The sequence below is a fragment of the Alligator mississippiensis genome, chromosome 2, assembly GCF_030867095.1.
Source record: "Alligator mississippiensis isolate rAllMis1 chromosome 2, rAllMis1, whole genome shotgun sequence".
Taxonomy (NCBI): domain Eukaryota; kingdom Metazoa; phylum Chordata; order Crocodylia; family Alligatoridae; genus Alligator; species Alligator mississippiensis.
In genome coordinates this window covers 65,617,765-65,640,400 of record NC_081825.1, presented here as the reverse complement: position 1 = coordinate 65,640,400, position 22,636 = coordinate 65,617,765, and the positions used below count along the sequence as shown (strand labels likewise).

The window sequence follows — 22,636 nt, the reverse complement described above, 5'->3', positions numbered from 1 at the left end:
GACAAGCACAATTAAATGAGATTTATAACATCTACTTCAAGGGCCACATATGGAATTTGATAGCTGATGTATAAAGTATGTTAGTAAATATTGTGGCAGCTGTAGAGTTTGGCAGTCACATAGTTAAAGTAAATTTATGTTGGAGTCTTATAGATTTAGCTCTAAATTTGTTTTCTTTAAAAGAAATATTTTGACATGGAGTCTAATAAGAAAAGGGTTTACTGTGTTAAAGTTGCCTATTTTCTTCTGCAGAGATTTATAGCATTTGTAGTACTGAAGAGTAAATCTTTTAAGGTCCAGATCTGTCTACTTTCACTCCAAATGTTTCTGGATTGGATGGTAATTTGAGGTGGTTACAGATTTTGATAAGAGTTCACTGGTGCAGACAGGCAACATCATTTAGTTTATGTTAAAATGCTTATGTCTAAATCAAAAGAAAGAGATTAGAATTCAAGAGAGTATTTATATCCTCCCAGCAAGGCATGTTGAGGACTTTATCCTAAAAGATCATACTGTCCAGGTACAACATCTTTTATATTGTTCACTGACATTTGAAATTAGGAAAGAGGCATTTGATCTACTTGGAAAATACAATTTTTAAAATTGTTTTAAATAGAGTTGCCTTCTGAGATATTCAGAAGTAGAGTCCATTTAATAATTGATTTAAATTTTTTTTTTTATAATGCTAGTTCTGATACTGTCTGTTTTGGCTAGGAGCTGGCATATCACAATGCAAGGTCTCCCCAAAATCTTTACTACTGCATGTCAGGCCTAATGTACAGCACCCTCACTATATTCGTTATTTGTCTTTTCTGAGCAGAGTCTTTTAGTTGTACCCAAAGGCACAATGGCTGTGTTACATGGACTGTTTATAGTCCTAGACCCTTAACATTTATTTTGAGATGCAGAGGCTTTCTTGTCTTAAGTGTGATCTAACAATGCGTTCTTGTAAAAAGACAGTCACTGATAGATGAAGTGACAGGTGCTTTAGAAAATCCTAAAGTAGATGATATATCACACTATATAAGTCAAAATTGTTTGACTCAGTCTTGTCCTGGTTTTCTAATCTAGATTGTAATCTGGAGGTGAAAATTGAGCATATACACTTAGTGATTACTCTACTTTTCAATTAAGAGTCTTGAAAGCCTCATTTTTACAGCTGAAAACAGACACAGAAATATCTGGTGCCTTCCCAAAGCAAGGAAGCAAGTAGAAGAGACCCCAGGGTAATAGGCTGGTTCCCTAACAAGCAGTGTAGTGCACTTTCTGTTCAATCACACTGCCTTAGTTTAGAAGTTTAGTACACTGTTGATTGTACTACAAATGGATTTTTCAATTTAATCAAAATAATTTCAGTCTGATACAGGAGAGTGTCTTTTGTTATCTCATGCAAACACAGTTAAGAGTTAGGATGTTATGAGCCAAGTAGTGTTATAAAACAAGGAATATCAACTGTTACTTTTTCCAAGTTTCAAGAATTTATGCTGTATTAATTCTTTAATACTTCAAGCATATTAATTCTACCTATGAAAAAACAAAAAAAAGATGAAATACTAGTATACTTACAGGCAAAGGTTCTTTGGGTAGATATGATATATTTTATTAGACCAACTGAGTAGTTGTAACAAAGTTCTTTGCAAACTTTTGGGCATATGCATCCTTCTTCAGGCAATGGGAGACAGAAGCTAAAAGTGTGACAGGAGGTAATTGAGCATTGTGAAGTAGTTGGGATGTCAGATAAGACACTGCCACCTACTGGATAGATTCTACTGCTGAATTCAGCATTAGTAGTTGACCAAATAATGTTGGCCAGCTGTGTAAGAACATCTGAAAATCCTATGGCCATGCAGGAACTGGATTATATATGCATTCAGTTCTAGCTGTGAACTTCAGTCCCACAACAGGTGTGACAGAAATGACATAATAACACAATATACATCACAGATGTATCAAAAGCAGGTCCAGGGAGGTGATCCTTCCCCTCTATACAGCGCTGGTCAGGCTGCAACTGGAGTACTGTGTCCAGTTCTGGGCGCCGCACTTCAAGAGGGATGTGGCTAACCCTGAGAGGGTCCAGAGGAGGGCCATTCACATGGTAAGGGGGCAGCAGGCCAGGCCCTATAAAGATAAAGGGTCTGAATATAGTCAGCCTCCACAAGAGAAGACTGAGACGGGATCTGGTGGCCGTCTATAAACTCACCAGGGAGGACCAGTGGAAAATAGGTGAGGCTCTGTTCCCCCGGGCACCACCTCGGATAACAAGGAACAATGGCCCCAAATTGATTGAGAGCAGGTTCAGGCTTGATATCAGGAGGCATTACTTTATGGTTAGGGCTGCCAGGCTCTGGAATGGGCTCCCAAGGGAGGTGGTATTCTCCTCTACCTTGGGGTCTTCAGGAGAAGGTTGGATAGATACCTGGCTGGGGTATTATGATGCCAGCACTCGTTCCTGCCCAGGGCAGGGGGTCAGACTTGATGATCTGTTGAGGTCCCTTCTGACCCTAGAAACTATGAAACTATATACTGTGTGTGATTTGTTTAAACAGGTGTGTTGTACATGAAAACAATCATTATTTTCACATGTTGATGTGATAAGCTATTCACTGTGATAAGTCTTTAAATTGCTCTGCTTGTATCACACATGAAAACATTTCTTAAAACAGTTTAAGTTATAAAAATACTAAAGGGACAGTTCTTGACTATTACTGTTTTCATAAGATTCTTTTTAGATCCCAGACTTGGTGACTGATATGACCCTGAGCAAAAGGGCAAGACCCTACAGCCTGGAAACTTGGGGTTTTATTCCCAACAGGAACATTGATACACCCCAGTCTAACTCCCCAGCTTTGGCTTCAGCCAACACCCAGAGGAAGGTGAAAAAAACTCCTAACTCCTGTAGCCACAAGAAGAGAAAAAAATTCCTTCCCAGCCTTGTTGGCAACCAGCAAAGTGCAGAAGCAACCAGAAAAGCCCAGACCCTGACTTCAGACTGGGATCCTAGGCTAGGAACCAACAAGACATGTCTGTGTGATATATGCCTAGAGGTCAGGCCAAAGAAGAAGTAGAACTGCCATAGACAGTGGCAGGGGCATAACTGCCAGGGTCTGTGCATGGGTAACAATGGCAGCAGGGGTTGGGTTGGATGCTGCAGTTGGGATGGTGATGGCTATCATTCTTGTGCCCCTTCTAAGTGATAGTACCTCCACCTTGTTATACTACTGGACATCAGCATGGCTCTATGAAACTCTTGCTTCCCTGAAAGACATTTTCTGGCATACCTAGTCCAGGAGTCTTGAGGGAAATATAGAGATATGAGGAGAGTGATACTCCTGATGGGAGCAAGTTTGTTTACCTTGAGAATGCTGCATGTTTAGCCTCAGGATTAAAATGCATTGATGTGCTTTTTTTCTGCCACTACCTAATACAGGGCGGGCAATTATTTCGGGCGGAGGGCTGCTTACCCAGTTTTGGGAGGCTGTCGAGGGCCGCATAGGTAGCCCTGCCCCTTGGCAGGTGCCCCACCACTTGAGAGGTGCCCCACCCCCTGGTCAACATCTTGTGACCAATGACCCAATGTATTGGGACCCATGTCCCAGGGCCAGCACCGGTGGGGCCCAAAGCAGGGCACAGGCTGGCAGGGGTCTGTGGAGCTGGGCTGGGCTGCACCAGCAGGGAGGGGGGAGCTGGCCCAGCTCCACAGAGCCCCTGCTGGCTGGGACCCTGTGCTCCTGCCACCCTGCTCTGGGCCCCGCCGGCACTGGCCCTGGGACACCAGTGCTCCCTCTGGCTCCCCGCCCACTCACACCTAGTGCCCCCCAGCCCCACAGTACAGGTGGGGGGCAGCACACAGCCCCGACCCCCTGCTTGCTGGCAGGGAAGAAGCTGGTGCTGAGCACAGGGAAATATGGCTCCTTGCCCGCCCCATGGCCGGCACTCCCTGCTGCAGGTGCTCACAGCCCACACGGGGCTGTCTGGAGCAGGCATAGGCAGCCCTTCACAGGCTGCAAGTGGCTACAGCGTGGGGCACTGGGCATGGGGCAGGTGAGAGGCCACTTTTCCCCACACTCAGCACCAGCTTGTAACCTGCCCTGGAGCTTGTGTGCTGGGCAGCCCACAGGCGGCAGTGGCAAACACTGCCCGGCGTGGCAAGTGAGGCGGGCTGCAGCAGCTGCCACCACACACAGCCCTGACGGGCAGGCCTGGAGCCAGCATGGGGCCCAGGCTGGCAGCAGGGCTGGGTTACAAGGTGGTGCTGAGCGCTAGGGGGGAAAAACAGCCTCTCCCTGCCCCATGCCCAGCACCCCATGCTGCAGCCGCTCGCAGCCCACCTGGGGCTGCCTATGCCTGCTCTGGACAGCCCCACGGGGGCTACAAGCGGCTGCAGCAGGGAGCACCTGCCATGGGGTGGGCAAGGGGCCGCTTTCCTCCTCGCCGGGAAGGAACCTGGGGAAAAGCTGAGCACAGGGGGGAAAAGTGGTTCCTCCCCCAACCCCTGGCTGGCGCTCCCTGCTGCAGCCACTCGCAGCTCACGTTGGGCTGTCCGGGACAGGCACAGGCATCCCCATGTGAGCTGCAAGCAGCTGCAGCGTGGGGCGCTGGCCATGGGGTGGGGGAGGGGCTGCTTCCCCCCCCCACGCTCAGCTTTCCGCCCCTGCGCTCCTTCCCTGCCCGGGGTCCCCCCCTGCCCTTTTCTCCACCCCCCCCCTGTTTTGGCTAGGAACATGTTTTAAGCATGGGGCGGCCACGTGCTCCCAGGCCAGAAGTCCCAACTGGAGCTCCCAGCTGGGGGGGTGGGGCTGGGCGGCCCCTGCTGTTGTGGGAACCCGCTGAGCTTCCCCTGGGTTCTACTACCCTTGGTTCTTGTCATTTTTGACAGGAATCAAGGGTAGAGAAATATTAATTTTCTACATTTTTTATGGGCCCCGCAGGCCAGATAGAATGGCCTCGTGGGCCAGATCCAGCCTATGGGCCATATTTTGCCCACCCCTGACCTAATAAGTTTATTATTAAAACATCTAAGTTCTAGCAGCTTCATCCAAAGAACTGATGTCAGCATAAGAGAGTGCCTTTTTGTGATTGACTGAATATAAAACTTTAAAGGTTGCATGATCATTCTAAAAACAACATAGATGGCAGAATGTAGAAGTAAAATTAGAAAACTGTATTTAAACAGAAAGCCTTGACTTTTTAAATATTTAAACACCTCACCAAGCACCCTTCTCTTTTCTTCACTGTTATAGGTGAAGATCAGTATTCTTTGAACATAACTATTTTCTGCTCTTTAATCATCTAGTCTTTTTTTTCACCTTTCAGCTTAATGCAATGGCAAACAGAGCAGCAGGAAAGGGATATGAAAATGAAGACAATTACTCCAACATCAAGTTCCAGTTCATAGGCATTGAGAACATCCATGTAATGAGGAACAGTCTGCAAAAAATGCTAGAAGGTAAAATTTGTCCTTGTATAGATTATGTGGAGATAAGACCCAATTCTTCCCTCTCGCTGGCATAAAACAAGAATAACTTCTATGAAATCAGTTGTATATCAGTGTAGTGAAATTACCGTGAGAAGAAAAAATCAGTTGTATAGTAACTGTAAAACTGTCAAACTCATATGACCCTGTGTGCCAGATAAGTGGTGCATAGCTGATCCACAGGCTGGATCAGGCCCAAAGATCCCCTGCTCCCCTCGTCCATGCTGCATCCAGTGCACATGGCGCTTACTGGTATTTGCACTGCATATGGCACCTCCCCACCCCAGCCTGGTTCAGGACTGCATCATGAGAGAAGAGGGGCATTGCATGTGGTGCAGATCCCAGTTCAACTGGAACATGTGACAGGTGCTGTTTGCAGTGCGGGTCCCAGGATGTGCACTACATGTGGTTCCCCCCCAGCCAGTTCAGGATACACATCACAGGCAAAACAGTGCCAGACTGGGGGAGTGGGTGGCACCATGTGCAGCACAGATCTTGGACTGACTGGGATGGGCCCCATGCACAGTGCATGTCCCAGGCCCTGGTCCAGCGGCATATGGATCAGCTCAAACCCAGGGGCAGCCTGGGGGGCCAGATAATGGGATCTGCAGGCCATATCCAGTCTTTTGACATCCCTGTTGTAAAATACATCTCCCTGTTTGTGAACTAAACTTGTACAACATATCACCATCCTGAAGGAGGATGTTCTTTCAATTACAAGACTTTCTTGTTTTCACTGCCATTTTACAAAATAAATTAAATCCTGGTCCCACTACCACTGATTTCAGTTGGAGCAGGATCTCACCCATATTATTCTACCTTTGGGGATTACAAGCTTGCTATAAAAAATCAATTAAGTACTGAAACAGAGTGCTTAAGCCTTTTTTTAGAATGCCCTTTATTTTAAACATTTGGTGACTATTTCAGGTGGGAAGGGGTTATGAGCTAGCTTTTAAAACAAATGGCTTTGAGATGTGTGTGTATCTGTCTATATATACATACAGATACTTATATCTATATATGTCTACATCTACAGATCTATCTATCTATATGTCTATATCTACAGATGTCTAGATAGATATATCTAGATATCTGTATCTGTATATGTCTACATCTACATCTATATATATATAATTAAATAACATTAAGGCAAATTATATATATATATATATAACATTAAGGCAAATGAGGAGTTCATGCCTTTTAGATGATAACCTCTTATATACAACTTTTTATGTTCTGTACAGTGCAAATCACATTGGGCGTGATTGTATAACCCTTACTCATATTGGTGCAACTGTTAGACACACAAGTTATCCCATGACAATGAATAGTAATTCTCAGGTAAGTCCTCAACAATGTGAGTAATGGTTGAACAATTCAGCCCATTAGTATTACTTAATTACTGCATTCAGGCCCTTTCAGAGAAAGATCCCTTTGTACTGGTTGTATGAATAACTAGGAATGTGATCTATGCTCCAGACTTGATTCTTGTTGATTTTGAGCAAGTAAGTAGCCTTGTCTCCAAACTTTAGTGCTGTATATACACATTTTTCACACTGTCTCTGGTTTGATAGTGTGCTTGTTTGTTTGTTTTTTTGAAGCAGTAATTAAAATATAAGCAAAGTATTACATTCTAGAATTTACTACTGAAACCGCATGTGAGTTGACTGAATTACAAATTCATATAGGATGTTGAATTATTGAAAATCTCTAAAGAAAGATTCATGAATGTTGAGTTGACAAAAACATGAATCTTAGTAGTGAGATCAGTATTCGAAAAAGGGCAGAACCACTAGACTGAAAGCTATTCTCAGGCATTGCTGACACCGGTTCACCTGATGGTAACAAGGATCTAATCAGGTTCCCAGGTTCTGAACATGAGTTAAAAAATACTGGGCAAATATCTCCAATCAGAAGGACAGATACAATTCTTGTGCTGTATCTTCCATTTGCTTTCCCTAAATTACTAACATATGTTTTATCTGAATTGGGCCACACCAGTTTGGCTGTCAGTCCTGCAGAAGGCAGGGTAGATTTCCACCTTATAGATTAACTAAATTAGAGATGTGTATCATAAATTTTTGTGAGCTTACAGATTAGCATCTGACGATGTGATCTTGGCCTCATGAAAGCTTATGATGTATATGGAGATATTTAGTCCAAGGTGCAAATCTACCCTACCTTCAGCCTGATTTAAGACTAACATGGCTAACTACCTCTCGATATTGTGCCATTCTTGGCCAGACACAAAGTACTCAACTGTGCTATCTGAGACAGAAACATTAAGTGTTATGTGTCAGATGAAAATAAAGCAGCCTATACATCCTCATCATCTTCCCAGAGGCCTTTTATATAAGAGAGAGAGGCAAGATAGAATCTAGCAGAACTTCACATGAAAGCACTAGTGGACAAGAGCATGTGTCCTTCTGGAATTTCTTTGAGAGAAAGTATCTGAAGTTTTCGGAGAAAGCCCATCTTCTGAGCTGGAGATTCTCAGGCAAGTCAACCACGTCTTTTGATCAACAACCTTAAGGAAAAAACATGGATGTAATACCAGACTGGGCATCTTCATTCATGGCTAAGAGGACGTGATCACAAACACAACCAGTGTATTTTCCTCATTTATATGCAGGTCTGTACCAAAACTGACAAGGATACAGGAAATTTAGTGCACTTTGATATTGCGAGAGTTTTCCTGCCAGAACCTTTTCGGTATTCTTAATGACAAAGGAATGAGTAGACTCAAGATAAAAATTGCCCATGTGCAGCAGTGATTTCTTGAGCAAAACCTGTATTATTGCTTGCTTGATTGAGATGAAAGGCAAAGAAAATTTCTCTGCAAAATAAGTTTCCTCACAATCAGAAGAAATCAACTTAATCATCAACCAAGGAAAGCCTGGATTTAGTGGCTCTCAGCCATCAAGAGCATCTGCTATCTGAAACTTCAGAAATGCTAAAAAGTATGCATACCCGTAGCATAATTTTTTAAAACCTTTTACTTATTTCATTAGCTGGAGACAGCAGCTTCTTCCTTGGATGTTTTACCCACCTGTCTTTATTTTTCACCTGTCACTGATAACCTGTAAGCCAAAATGACTTTTGAGACAAAAGCTAGTAACAAGGATCATTATAAAGTTGTACAAAGATATTGACAAAGTGGTCTGTCAGAATAACATTCTCCTTGATAGATTCTGGAAATGGTCAATTTTCTTTAACCTCCAAGGGTACAACATCAAAATAAATCCCTTACCATTACAAGAAAGATGTGTCTTGTCTTCAGACAAGAATAGGTATGAGTGATCTGTGGCATGTGTAAGATATCCAGTTTTTCCAGTTGAAACCTCAAGAAAAAGAATGTAGTCTTTTGCATCAATCAAAACAAGCTGATTTCAAGGCAAAATGTCTAGCATGATTGCCTTGGCTCATACAAGCTAGCAGTTTAATGGGATGTTGCAGAGCAGCCCTGAACCAAGGGGAGCTTCTGGAGGCTTTCTGGGGCTGCCCACTATTCACAGGGAGTGCACTCACTGTTACGCTCCTTTCTGTAGCATAGCAGAGTTGCCTTGCTGAGTATCATTTCTATTCTTTGGACTAGTAGAAAAGGACAGAGTGAGATGGTGCATGACAGAAGCTCCTGCCCTGTCTGGACACAGTGCGTTCCAGGGTGGTGTAGGGAAACTGAAGCTATCATTGGCCTGTAAGCAGAATGTACAAGAGTGGTGGCTCTTACATATCCCTGTCTCAGCCACACACTAGTGCAAATTGGATTCACCAAGAGCAAATCAGGCCTAATCAACTTTATTTCCTTCTGTGATAAGGTGATAGGCTCTGTTGATGGGAGAAGAGCAGTGGATGTAATATACTTTAGCAAGGCTCTTGACACTGTTTTCCCCAACATTCTCATTAGCAAGCTAAGGAAATCCAGACTAGATAAAAGTACTGTAAAGTGGGTACATAAATACTCCAACATGTAGTCCTCAATGGCTCATTGTTTAATTGGGAAGAGGCATCAAGTGGGGCTTCCCACGGGTCTGTCCTGGGTCTGGTATTATTCAATATCTTCACAGTTTAGATGATGAGATCAAGTGCACGCTTAGCAAAATTGCTGATGACAGCAAGTTGGGTGGAGTTGCAGGTACTCTGAAGGGTAGAGCTAGGTCCAGAATGCCACAGATAGACTGGAGAAAGGGCTTCAATCAATCAGATGAGATTGAAGAAGGACAGGTGCAAAGTCCTCCACTTGGAATGAAATAATTGCATGCATGCAAACATGTTGGGGGATGAGTGGCTAGGCTATAGAACCGCAGAGAAGAACCTGCGAGTTACAGTAGAACCAACAGCGTGTTCTTGTTGCAACCCCCCCACCCTCCCGCCCCCCAAAAATTATACTGGGTTTTATTAACAGAAATGTTTCTTGCAACTTAATGGAACTGATTCTTCTGCTGTATTCAGCACTAGAGAGGCCTCACCTGTACTATGGTATTCAGGTTTGGGACCCCATACTTCAAGAAGGACGTGGACAGTTTGGAAGAATCCAGTGCAGAGCAACAAAAATGGTTAGGGGCCCTGAAGGCAAGGTTTATGAGGGAAGGCTGAAAGAACTTTGGCTATTTAGTCTGAAGAAAAGAAGACTGAGGGGGGATATGATAATAGTCTTCAAATACCTGAAGGGCAATTACAAAAAGGATGGAAATGGGCTTTTCTCTGTGGCTATAGGGGATAGGACTAGGAACAATGGCCCCAAGCTGCACTGCAGGATAAATTTAGGTTGGAGATTAGAAGGAACTTTCTAAACATGAGGGCGGTGAAGTACTGGAACAAGCTATCTTGAGAAATTGTGGAATCTTTATCCTTGGAAGTTTCCAAGAGCAGGCTGGGAAGACATTTGGAGTCAGGGATGATCCTACCTTGTGCAGGGGGCTGTAGCAGATGACCTTGTGATGTTCCTTCCAGTCCTACTTTCTATGATTCTATAAGTACTATTCAAGGTTAATTTAACATTTATAAGGCATTTTAATATAGCATGCCAGCTTCTCCATGGGGTAATATTAAATTCCTTGATGTAAGAGTCTTCGGATAAAGAAAGAGCAATTGCAATCTATTGCTTGGCTGGAACCAATAAAAGAATAAACCTGTCCTTGTATTTGTTCAGTACAAGTCCATTAAATATAATGGAGGAAAGAAAAATGCCAGATGGTGTGGAGTACATTACTACAGAGCCCAAGCTAAAGTTTATCAGATGGAACCATGGCCAAAATAGATACAAAGCATCAACTCTGATTTTAATGCTTCATGAACCTTGGGAATTAAATATCTGTCTCCATTTTAAAGGGAATACTGTGAAAAAATTTAGTTTTTATAGGTCTTCATAGTTATGATGATTGCAGTCTCCTCTGTAAATCTGGACACCTAGATAAAATTAGGAGTTTGAGAAGTATAGGCTAGGATCACAGGTACCAAACATGTAAGCTCATTGAATCTTTTACAGATCCTTATGATTTCAGTTCCTGGCTATAGTATTTCTTACCATAAACAATTTGCTGTAGACTAGAGTCTTTCTTCTTTACAGTGACAATCAGGGCCAGCCTTAGAATTTGCAGGCCCCAAGCTTTTAGAAATGGGAAAATCAGTCCAGTAGTTGCATCCCCATCTGGTGCTCTTGCTGAAGGGAGTCCAAGGTCTGACTACACTATTTTTCTTTCACTCCTTGACCATTGCTGAGAAGAGGCATAAGGTCTGTCTCTGAGTTGCTGTATTTCCATGTGTTGTACAGCCCTAAGTGGCCTTTTTATTCTTGTGTCCTTGAGCTTAGCACTGACCCAAGCTTTCTGCTCCCTGACATAATTGCAGAGAATTTTATTGTTCAAAGCTTTTTGTTCTTGTGTGTGGCAGAAATGTGTGATTGAATCCTTGTAATTCAGCATTAATTAAATTTAGTATTAAGCTACAGACCAGAAGCCAGAATCATTTGCAGTGTGTGGCATATGCCTCTAATTTTGCTCAGTAAAGTGGTAGGTAAATATTGATTTTCATTTGGTGCCAGGAATGAGCAAAGTGGCAGTTCAGCTTTACCCTGGGCTTTTGTAAACAAGGCCTGCAGCTCCAATTAAAATTCAGCTCCTAATTACTTGTACAGCTATCTGCATGGAAGCATTAACCATTTGAGACTGTTACTTTAATCACTATCTCTTAGGGATTTTTTAAAAAAATAGTCCTTCAAGATAATTTTCAAAATAGACTACTGAGTCAGCCTTTAGTTGCAACAACTACAATAGTTTAGATATGCTCCCTAGGCTAATGTGCCTTAGAATTAAAGAAGGGTTAGAAAAAGTTCAGAGATAAATAAGGACCTAATATAAGCAGAGAGTTGCAGGTACTTCATCAGCTTTGATTTTTTACTTTAGACCACACTTGAAAGTGGGACCTTTATCCTTGACTACAATAGGGCAAAGAATTTAACCCAGATTTTAAAAAGTTTTCCATGACATGAGGTATTAATGCCTTATTTCAGAAATCAATGAGTTAGCTCAGCATAGAAACATAACATTTCCTTTTCATTGTATTCCTAGGATTGAACTCACTGCTAAGAGCTGGCCAAATTTACTGGTAAGGTCTCTTGTCAGGTCAACAGAATTGCATAGTTTTATGACAGCGATAGACTTGACACATCAAACATAGAAGTTTGTTAATTTATTTTAAACAAACAGGGTTGCTAATGCACTAACACTCTATGGGAGCATCTACACATCTCCCTACAGTGATGTTGTTACTGGTCCATGCTTTAGTATGCCTTTTAGGATGTACTAAAGCACGGTGCAGTAACCACCCATACTGCACCATGCGCATGGTGCACAGCTAGTTTTAGCCACTACTTTGCCGTAGCACTGCACTAAAAAGGGGAGTGTGCCACTTTGGCAAAGTAGCTGCCAGTCACATGCAGACTCACATGACTACTACGTGGCTGTAGCACATAATACAACACCATAGTATGTTGCTATGGCAACGTAGGGTGACATGTAGACATGCCCTATGAGCCATGTTTCATCCGAGAATTGGCTTTACTTCTCATGTTCCAAACTGTGGATTATTAGGGGATGTTGGGGGAGAGAAGAGAAAGAGAGGGTAGAGACAGTCCCCCAGCTGCAGTAGGCTGAAAACTATTATGTTAAATCTTTAAAAAAAAAAAGTATTATCCCAGGCTCTACGTTGAGGAAACTTTATTAAGGGTGCAGAAGTAAGCTACCCTGATGAAATGGAAGATGAGAAGTGCAACCAGAGATCAGCCTGGCTAGACACCAATCTCTTCAATGAGATGAAACTCAAAAAAGGAATCCTACAAAAAGTGGGAACTTGGTCACATTATGAGGGAAGAGTATAAAAGTGTCTCATGGGTATAAAGGGAGAAAATTAGGAAGGCCAGGGCACAATTTGAGATGCAACTGGCAATAAATAAAAGGCAATAAAAAGGTTAAAAAGTATGTCAAAAGTAAGAGGAAGACTAAAGAAACCATAGAATGTAGAAGGCAATCTAGTTACAGATGATGCAGAGAAAATATTTAATGCCTTTTTTACTTCAGTCTTCACAAATAGGGGCAGCTACCAGATGACAAGCCACAGTTGACAGCAAAGACAGGGAAGGAATCAAACAGCTTAGCATAATGGCAGAACAGGCTAGAGATTACTTAGAGAAGCTAGATTGGAGGTCAGCAGCGATTTTGGGCACAGTGCCAAAAATACTTACAACCTTGACCTGTAAGATGTTGGCATGCCAGGGGTGCATAGCAGGGGAATTGTGAGGGGCCTGATCCTTGTTGGGGCAGCCACAGCCCCTTCCCTACCATCCACTCCAAGGTGCATGTGCCAAGCAAAATGCCTTCACGTACCATGTTCTGGCACCTTTGCTATGGGTTTCCTGCCCCTAAGCTAGATGCTTTCAAGCTGGCAGGGTCAGATGGGAGGGTCTGAAGGAATTGACTAAGATATTTTTAGAGTTCTTAGCTATCCTCTTTGAGAATTTGTGAAGATTGGGTAAGATGATTGGAAAAGAGCAAATATAGTCCCTGTATTTAAGAAAGGGAAGAAGGAGGATCTGGGGAATTACAGACCATTTAGCTTGACCTCTATACCTGTAAAGATCATGATTCAGGTCCTCCAGGTACTGTGAAGCACCTAGAAGAGAACAAGGTCATTAGGAACAGTCAGCATGGATTCACCAAGAACAAATCATGCATGTCTTATACAATTTCCTTCTATAACAGGGATTGACAACATTTTTGGACAGAGCACCAAAAACAACCACCATAGCAAGCGGGGGTGGGAGGATGGGAAAAGGGGGGACACAGAAGGGCAACTGCCCCAGGCACTGAAGCAAAGAGGCACCAAGAGGTGCTGCCCAGCCAGGGTGGGGGTGCAGGACAGACCTGCGAGTGGCAACTTTGATGGGCACAGGGATGGGGGAAGGGTGGCTCTCACTCCTGGGCAAGCATGGGGAAGGGTGTGCCCCCTGGATCTATGCGTGGGGTGAGGGCCGGCTGCTGCTGTGCTCTTTGACCCAGGCACCAAACTTCATTGCTACTGCACTGGCTGTTTGAGTCATTTATCAGTCAGCTTCTCCCAGCTCTTGATGTCCATTTTCTTGAGGTATGCCTTCAACGTGTCCTTGTAGAATTTCTTCTGGCCTCTATGAGATCTCAGGCTGATACTAAGCTGGGAGTAGAGGACTTGTTTTGGGAGTTGAATTGGGCATCCATACATGGTGTCTGGTCCAGTGAAGTTGGTGCTTGAAGATCACCAACTCAATGCTGGTAACATTGGCTTGAGCAAGGATGCTGACATTTGTGCAGCAATCTTCCCATTTGATGCAGAAGATTTTCCAGAGACACTGTTGATGATACCTATCCAGGCTCTTGAGATAACAATGGTAGATCACTCATGTTTCACATCTGTAGGGGAGAGTAGGGATGATGACTGCATTGGTGTAGACCATAAGTTGAATATGAACCAACAGTGTGCTCTTGCTGCAAAGAAGGCCAATGGCATATTGAGCTGTATTAACAGCATTGTCATTTGCAAATCAAAGAAGAGATTCTTCAACTCTATTTAGCACTGGTGAGGCCTCACCTGGAGTGTCCAGTTTTGGGCCCCACACTTTAAGAAGAATGTGGACAGATTAGAAAGATTCCACTGTAGAGTGACAAAAATTATAATGGGCCTGGGAAGCAAGACTTGCAGGGAAAGGCTAGGGTTATTTATTATGGAGAAGAGAGGACTGAGGGGGGATTTGATAACACATGAAGAGCCGTTGTAAAGAAGATGGAGTGGGCTTATACCTGTGGCTGTAGAGATCAGGACTAAGAATAATGGGCTCAAGGAACAGCAGGGGAAATTTAGGTTGGAGATCAGAAGGAACTTTTTGACTATGAGGTTTGTGAAGAATTGGAACAGGCTACCTAGGGAAGTTGTGGAATTTCCATCTTTGGAAATTTTCAAGAGTTGGTTCGACAGACACTTGGCTTCTGGGATGGTTTAGTCAAGGATGATCCTGTCTTGAGCAGAGGGCTGGAATAGATGACCTTGTGAGGTCCCTTCCAGCTTTACTTTCCTATGATATTATAAATGCACTTTGTCTAGAAACTTTCCTTTGAAATGTATTTTTGTTGGAGTATATCCTTGACACCAAAATATTTTGCAAGCGCATATCAATTTCCATGAAGGTCTTAATAGGATGATAGACTTTCTGAATGAGAGAAGAAAGAGAGAGAGGGAGAGCTGTTTGCAAAAACATGTTTTAATACAGTTCTACTGTTTGAAAACTTGTTTTTATTCCAGTGGTATTTCATTTAACTCAAATGAGAATTAGATGTCTGTCATTTAGGGAAAGATTTACAAATATATTTCAAAATTAGTAACTAATTTAATTGATTTCTATTAGGTTGAGGCATCCAATCTACTTAGGTGCCTTTGAAAATCCCACTGTTTATTTTCTGCAGCTTTAGATGTCTAAATGCCTGTGAAATCTGGCCTTTAGTTTCCTGGCACATATTCATTTAATGGCATTATGGGATCCGATTCCTACACATGCATGGCAAGACATGCAATTTTGTGATTGGAGGTCAGATCCTAATTGTACCATACCTACTTGCCAGTGTAGGGGGTTTCCTCAACCTGGTACTCTGGTTCAGCTGATAAAGCTTCCCTACACTTGGCACCCTGAAAATAGCAAGGTGCAACCCCATGCAGGGCTGCAGTACATGGCTGTCAACCTGCTGACATGGTTCTCAACCAAACCCTACTATGCAGCCAACATCAGACTGCATGGTGGGGATGTGCCACACATTCAATTTAAAGCATAATGGAAACCAGCCATAAAAATATTACACATATTTTATGGAATATTTTTGTGGCTGGTTTTGCATTTTTTGCACTGTTAATTGCCTGAATGTGTGGCTGGGGTACTATTTAAGATGTGATTAACAGAATAATCACATCTTATGTGTAACTAATATCTGCCAGGAACCCTAGACACCTAAGACCTAAAATATCTTTGCAGTTTTTAACTTAATTCCCACTGGGAATGTCTGCACTCCAAACTTATGCCAGGCAGCAGTGCCCTAGAACATGGTCTGCTGCTCTATGTCTCAAACAAAACAGCTTAGCTTCATTGCACTTCTTAATGTCGATCCCAAAATGCCTAGCTCAGTGAATGTATCTGTAAAATGACCATTTACCTATCTAATGAGATTTAGGAGCTCAAATTACTTTCTATGCATTATTGAACTAATTTTTACACTGTTCCTCGGTAAAGATTCTCTGTTTACATGTGAGGTAATTGAATCACAAAGCTTAAATAGTCCCATGCCCAAGCTGATGGTTACATTTGAAAACATTTCCATACCCAGGTGAAATCTATGGCATGTGGACCCAATTCTTGTGTTTATACGTCGTGATCATTAACCACAAGACCATCCTTCCTCTCTGCCAAGACCCTAATGTATGAAAATTTGACTTCCATTACTGCAGTTAAAATGATTTTCTTATTGGAAAATTTGAACTACAAAAGAGAGTATATATATATTTAAACTATTTATTAGGGCTGTGTGAAGCTTCGGTCACCGATTTGATTTGGAGGAGATTTGGCCTGCTTCAGCTGTGCCTGCCTCTTCCCGGGCAGGGGGAGCCATGGGAGAAGCCCCCATTGCTGCCCTGCCTGGCCCCATTCCCCACCCGGCCCCAGCCTAGTCCCGGCACTTCAAAAAAAAAAAAAAAAGTCCTGCACTTACTGGCTACAGCAGTGGTGATCAGGGCCTCTGAAGGCTCATGGTAGAGCCCCCCCACACAGCATGGGGCAGTGTGGGGCAGCAGAGGTAGCCCCTCTCTGCCTGGCACCGACGTGACAGCTGCCCCATGGCATGGGTACAGCATGGCTTGGCAGGGTGCTGTGCATTGTCTGGGAGCTGGGGCCACTGGTGCTGAGCCGTGCTGGGCTCCGGCTGACTGCTGGAGCTGCCCCAGATCCCAGATATCACTGGGGACCCTGCTGAGCTTCACTGCACCTGCGCCATGGGGCAGCCTCTGCGTGGGTGCCAGGTGGGGGTGGAGATCCCTGCTGCTCCCCACTGCCCTGTGCTGTGTGGTGGGGCTCTGCCATGAGCCCTCAGAGGTCCTGATTGCTGCTGCTGTAGCCAGTGAGTGTGGGGCTTTTTTTTTTTTAAGTGCTGGGAGGCTGGAGCTGGACAAGGCAGCCATGGGGCATCTCCTGTGGCTTCTCCAGCTGTGCCTGCCTCTGCCCTGGTGAGGGGAGCCACGAGAGAAGCTCCCATGGTTGCCCTGCCGGCCCCTGCCTCCCGGAACTTAAAATAAATAAATAAATAAAAGCCCCGCACTCGCTGGCTGCTGCAGCAGCAATTAGGGCCTCTGAGGGCTCATGGCAGAGACCTCCTGTGCAGCGCAGGGCAATGGGGGGCAGCAGGGATTGTTCCCCTTGCTTGGCACCTGTGAGGCAGCTGTTGCATTGCATGGGTACAGCATGGCTCTGCAGGGCTCTGCGCACGGTCTGGGAGGCTGGGCCGGGCGGGGATGGGGCCAGGCAGGGCAGCTACGGGGGCTGGCTTCTCCCACAGCTCCCCCTGCCCAGAGAGAGGCAGGCACAGCTGGAGGAGCTGCGGGAGAACCTGCAGCCGCCCAGCTGTGCCTGCCTCTCCCCGGTGGATCCGAATCTCCGGATCAGCGCCGAACCTCCAATTCTGATGTGGCCATATCAAATGGGGACAGTGATTTGAATCACCAAATCGAATCACTGCCCTCTGAGTCGGCCGAATCCAAATCAAATACTTCCCTATTTGCACTGGCCTACTATTTATCCTAGATTTTTTAAAGATAATTCACCCTCCCCAAAACTTAGTTTGGGAAAAGTTTGAGTCTACAAGTTTTTTAAATTTAGGATTTCTTACATGTTATATAGGACCTCAAAAATATGTAAAAGCATTCATTTCATTTCAGAAGATGCACTTGTAATACAGAGAACCCCTGAACATATAGCCTGGAAGCTAAACCTACAAGTTAAAATATTTTATTAAACATATGGCTTATTTTTGCAGTTTGTGAACTGAGGTCACCCTCTATGAGCGACTTCCTCTGGGGCCTGGAGAATTCTGGCTGGCTAAAGCATATCAAAGCCATCATGGACGCGGGCATCTTCATTGCAAAGGTAAAAGCATGTAAAGCTAAATAAAAAATGACTGACCAAAATCACTGCTGGGGCAATTTTACAGATGCCAGTGGAGTTACAACAGAAAAGAATCTGGCTCTAATGTTTGATGGTGTAGGTCAAGGCAGAAGAAAGCACAATTCATCAGTGTGGCAAGAGCTGCTTTGTGGTTACTTTGCCAGTAAATTAGAATAACATTTTTCCATTTTGCTTTTGTATACAATGGGCCCTGGGCATGCATTCATTTAAAGTCACACAGGATCTGATCCCAACTATTTTGCCTTCTGCAATGCTACACATGCATGGCAGGACGTGCGATTTTTGGGATCAGGTATCCAAATCATGCCATTGCTGCTTGCTAGTGCAGGGGGCAGGCCATCCCTGGAGGGGGTGGATCAGGGCAACTGCCTCAGGCCTTGCACTTTGGGGGCCCCTGCAGAGCTGGGCGGAGCGGCCACAGTGACTCCGCACCACTGACTTTGCATCCAGCTGCTTGCTACCTCCCCCTGTCCCTGTGCTGCCACTGCTGCCACTGCTGATGGCAGCAGCAGCTTCTTCGGGTCTGGGGCATATAGGATTGGAGCAGGGATGGGGCCCCTGCTTGGGTCGGCTCTGGCAGGGGGAGACAAAAAATCTCAATAAGTGGTTGTTTTTACTATTGAGAAACTGTATATCTGAATCACATTTGATTTGATCAGTGGTATTTATCACCCATTAATAATCTGTTAATTTCCACATCCTCTTTGCTAACTCTTTTGTGCCAATCACCATTTATCGTCAGTGTTCTTATTTTGAGGCTTCTGTTACAAAATGATACAACTCATATATTTTATCCTAATAACATATTTAAATGGATTGTTCATCTCAGAATGTTTTATTTAGATGATGTAACTCTTAATTTTGTGTTATTCCCCAGCCTATCTTTCTGTTATAGTAAATAGGAATTATGTTATTTCTTTTACTACTCTTGTTTCTGAAATATAGTCTATATGTAGTTCTTTGCTATGCTGGATGGTTCGGGATACCCATAGTTTTATAGATGTTAGGGGCTGGAAGGGACCTTACAGATCATTGGGTCCAGCCCCCCCCTGCACTTGGGCAGGAAAGACTGCTGGGGTCAGATGATCCCAGCAAGGTGGGCATCAAGATTGCCAGGGTGAGTGATTGTACCACCTCTGCGGGGAGCCTGTTCCAAACCCTCAGTACTCAAGTTGTAAGGAAGTTTTTCCTTATGTCCAGTCTGAAGCAATCTTCAATCATTTTGTGCCCATTATTTTGTTTTGCTTTTCGAGATCATGTTAGTATGCAAGTGTTTAGTTTTGAAAATAACGGCTGCATCCAGATGAGCGAGCACATGCCTGTTAGGTATCTCAGTTTCAGGGAAATCCAGTATAAAAAAAATGTTGGAAAAAAGTGGCTCAGGGTGCGCTCCTGGAGCATGCCCTAAGGCAACTGGAGGCTGAGTCCTCCAGAGAGATGCTCTAGCATGTGGCCAAAGCTTCTGTATGGCTGCCACATACCCGTGCTGGAGAAAACAGGAGTGGGGTAAGGCTGCAGCAGTGACCTGGACTTGGGCTTTGTCCTAGGTAAGTAAGGCTGTGGGGGTAGGAGGGAGTGTGTTGGGGGGGAGACTTGGGACTGTGTGTGTGGGTGGGGGGCGGGGCACAAAGGGCTAGTGTCCCTGGATACCAAGTGGCTGGGCTTCAGAAGCTCCTGAGGGCAAGTAGCCCAGAGCTGCTCACCAGGGCAGCTTTTTATACTGTCGGGGCTAGCCTCTAGCTCCCCCTAGGTAAAGATCTAGGAGGAGCTGGACAGAGTGAGTTTGCACCAAGTAACACAATTTGCTCCACACCAAAGTGTATGTTCAGGCACGTGCTGAGGCACAGACCTCCGGCATAAATTTGTACTGCTGCTATTTGAGCTGCTGCGAGCACATGTGCATGCATGCGTGGACATGCCCAACATGCCTGTTCTTATATTTACCAACATTCAGAAACTATGTGTAGAAACCTACTCACATTGCAATCGGGCAATGTCCATGAAATCTCCAAGGGCAAATAATTCCTAAAAATAAAATGCTGGCTCCCTAGTGGGAGCCAGCAGTCCTTATAGCTGCTGCATCCTGGCCATGCAGTATGCCAGGGGAGAAAGGGGGGGGGGGTGCTGCTGGCATGAAGGGGAGCTGGCAAGATGGCTGCAGCCCTTGCTCCTAACCACTGATTGGCTAAGAGGGATACATGTTGTGTGGCTCTGCCACTCTCCAAGCTGTGGCAAGGGATGGGGCTGTATGATGGACAGTCCCCTTAACCAATCAGCAGAGAGAGGTGGGACCACTTGGGCTCCTCGGCCAATCACAGACATGATGGGGGGCTGCCACAATAAGCCCACGAAATGGTGGCTCGCCCTGTGATCTACCTGCAAAATTGGCTGCCTGCTTCCTTGATTTGGGTAGACCCCTACCTACGTCCAATTTTTCTTTCTTACCCTGATTGTGTCTTTCTAATATACAGGGGTTGTTTTTTATTTTATCCTCATATAACCTGCTAGAGATACTACTGTCACTCAGTAGGTAAAATCTTAGGCCCCTGAAGTCAAGTTCTGCTATAAACAGCAGTGCGGTCATTGCCTTCAGGCCTTGCCATCTTTCTTTTAGCAAGGAGTTTATATAATATCTTGCAGTTTTTTCTTTATTTTTGTTGCCTATGCATCTGACAGCCTCCTGTTTCTCTCCAAATTCAGTGGAAAGATTTGAACTTTAATCTGGAATGCAGTCGTGTTTGGTTACTGGAATTTGGTTACTTGGAATTTATGCTCTGTTTATGATTTGTCTTTAGCAACAAGGCTTTTACCACTTCCAATTCTTTATTGGTCTTTTGCCCACATTATTCTAATTTAGCTAGATTTAACTCTTCATAGATAAGCACTGATGATTTATTGCTATTCGTTGTTCCACTTTAAAACAAAGCTTAGTGCTTATTTTTCTAGTTACTATCTTTCTTATTTTATTTCTGTCTTATGATTTGAGTAGAGCTTTCTTTAGTCAGCATAAACAGTGAAAGAAAAATGAACAGAAATCTTATTAACAAATATCTCCATCATTATGAGCTATAACTTCCCTAAATGATTTCCAAATAAATATAACCTCTTCTTTGTACAGATCACTTGTACCATGAATACCTAATATCCTAATACCCTGAACAAGGGTTTTCAAAATTGTTGGGTCCAATAGGCTGGATATGATTCGCAGCTTATTATGGGCTGGATCTATGGGGATTGCTGCAGGCCAGGTGACCCAAGTGGTGGCAGTAGTGGCAGCAGCATTAATTTCTATGGAAGCTCCCCTCAGATAGAGCTGGAGCTCCCCTCAGATAGAGAAAGGAGTTGGATCTCAGACTCCTATACCCTGGCCAGATCTGGCCCACCATACCATTCTACCCAGCCTGTAAGGCCCCTCCAAAAAACAATTATTACCAGCCCACGGCTGCTTCTCTGAAAGTCGATGGGGGGAGGGCTTTCAGAGGTCATGTGTCATTGGACTGGGTAGGCTCTGTGTCTCCACCCCCATGGGCCTCCTGGCACTCCAGCTGGGAGCTCCATGTGGAAGCAGTGAACATGATAGCATGTGACTGGATAACTGGTGAGTGGCTCCTGCCTGCAGGGGCATGGTGGATGTGAGTGTGGGGTTTGTGGGTGGGTGTGGGTCCCCTCACCACTGGGTGGGGGCGGGGGCTGCCACAAGGGGCAGCATCAGGTGGCAGACTCTTGAGGCACTCTTGGCTCATGGCAGGAAGAGCCCCTTGGTGGCACATGACTCCGGCTGACTCTTGGGAGCTATATGTGGCAGCACGTAGCAAGCCCAGCCCAGCCTGCTGGCATGTGCCTTCAACCCAGAACAGGCTGGCTCCATGCCAGCATGTGGGGCTCCTGGTGCTGGAATGCTGGAAGCCCTACGTGGAGGCATGGAGCTGGCCTGGCTAGGCTGATGGCACGCGACTCCTGCCTGCAATGCCAGGAGCCCCACATTCTGGCATGAGCCAGCCCAGTCTGGGGAGGCCCACACCCACCCACACTTACCCCACACCCAGCATCCCCACACCCCCACAAACCCAACACAAACTCTCAAAACCACCCCACAAGCCCCCCACACCCACCCCTATATCCCCTATAAACTCCCCACACCCACCCCCACAACACAAAATGTACAAGAGTAAGAGTTTATTTTGAGCTATTATGCAATCACCTCTATATACACTATGCAAACACATGTAAATCAGGACAACAATATTTTTTTGAAAACAAGTCTGAGTAAGGTGGTTGTCCTGATTTACATGTGTTTGCATAGGTATATAGTATAAACCACCACCTCTTACTCTGGCTGTGCTGTATGGGGTTAGCTGTAGTCTAAGTACATGTTTTGGGTCAGATGGGCAAATGCCTATTTTTGTGAATCCTGA

General features: G+C 44.6%; 1 protein-coding gene across 1 annotated transcript in view; it reads left to right on the top strand.

Moving 5' to 3' along the window:
• The window catches only part of MTMR7 (myotubularin related protein 7), an 84,339-nt gene that overhangs the window by 48,238 nt on the left and 13,465 nt on the right, over window positions 1–22,636 (top strand). The window contains exons 7-8 of the mRNA XM_006262529.3: window positions 5,314–5,446; window positions 18,073–18,182. Coding sequence (XP_006262591.1) covers window positions 5,314–5,446; window positions 18,073–18,182 — 243 coding nt within the window. The remainder of the gene's footprint in view (window positions 1–5,313; window positions 5,447–18,072; window positions 18,183–22,636) is intronic.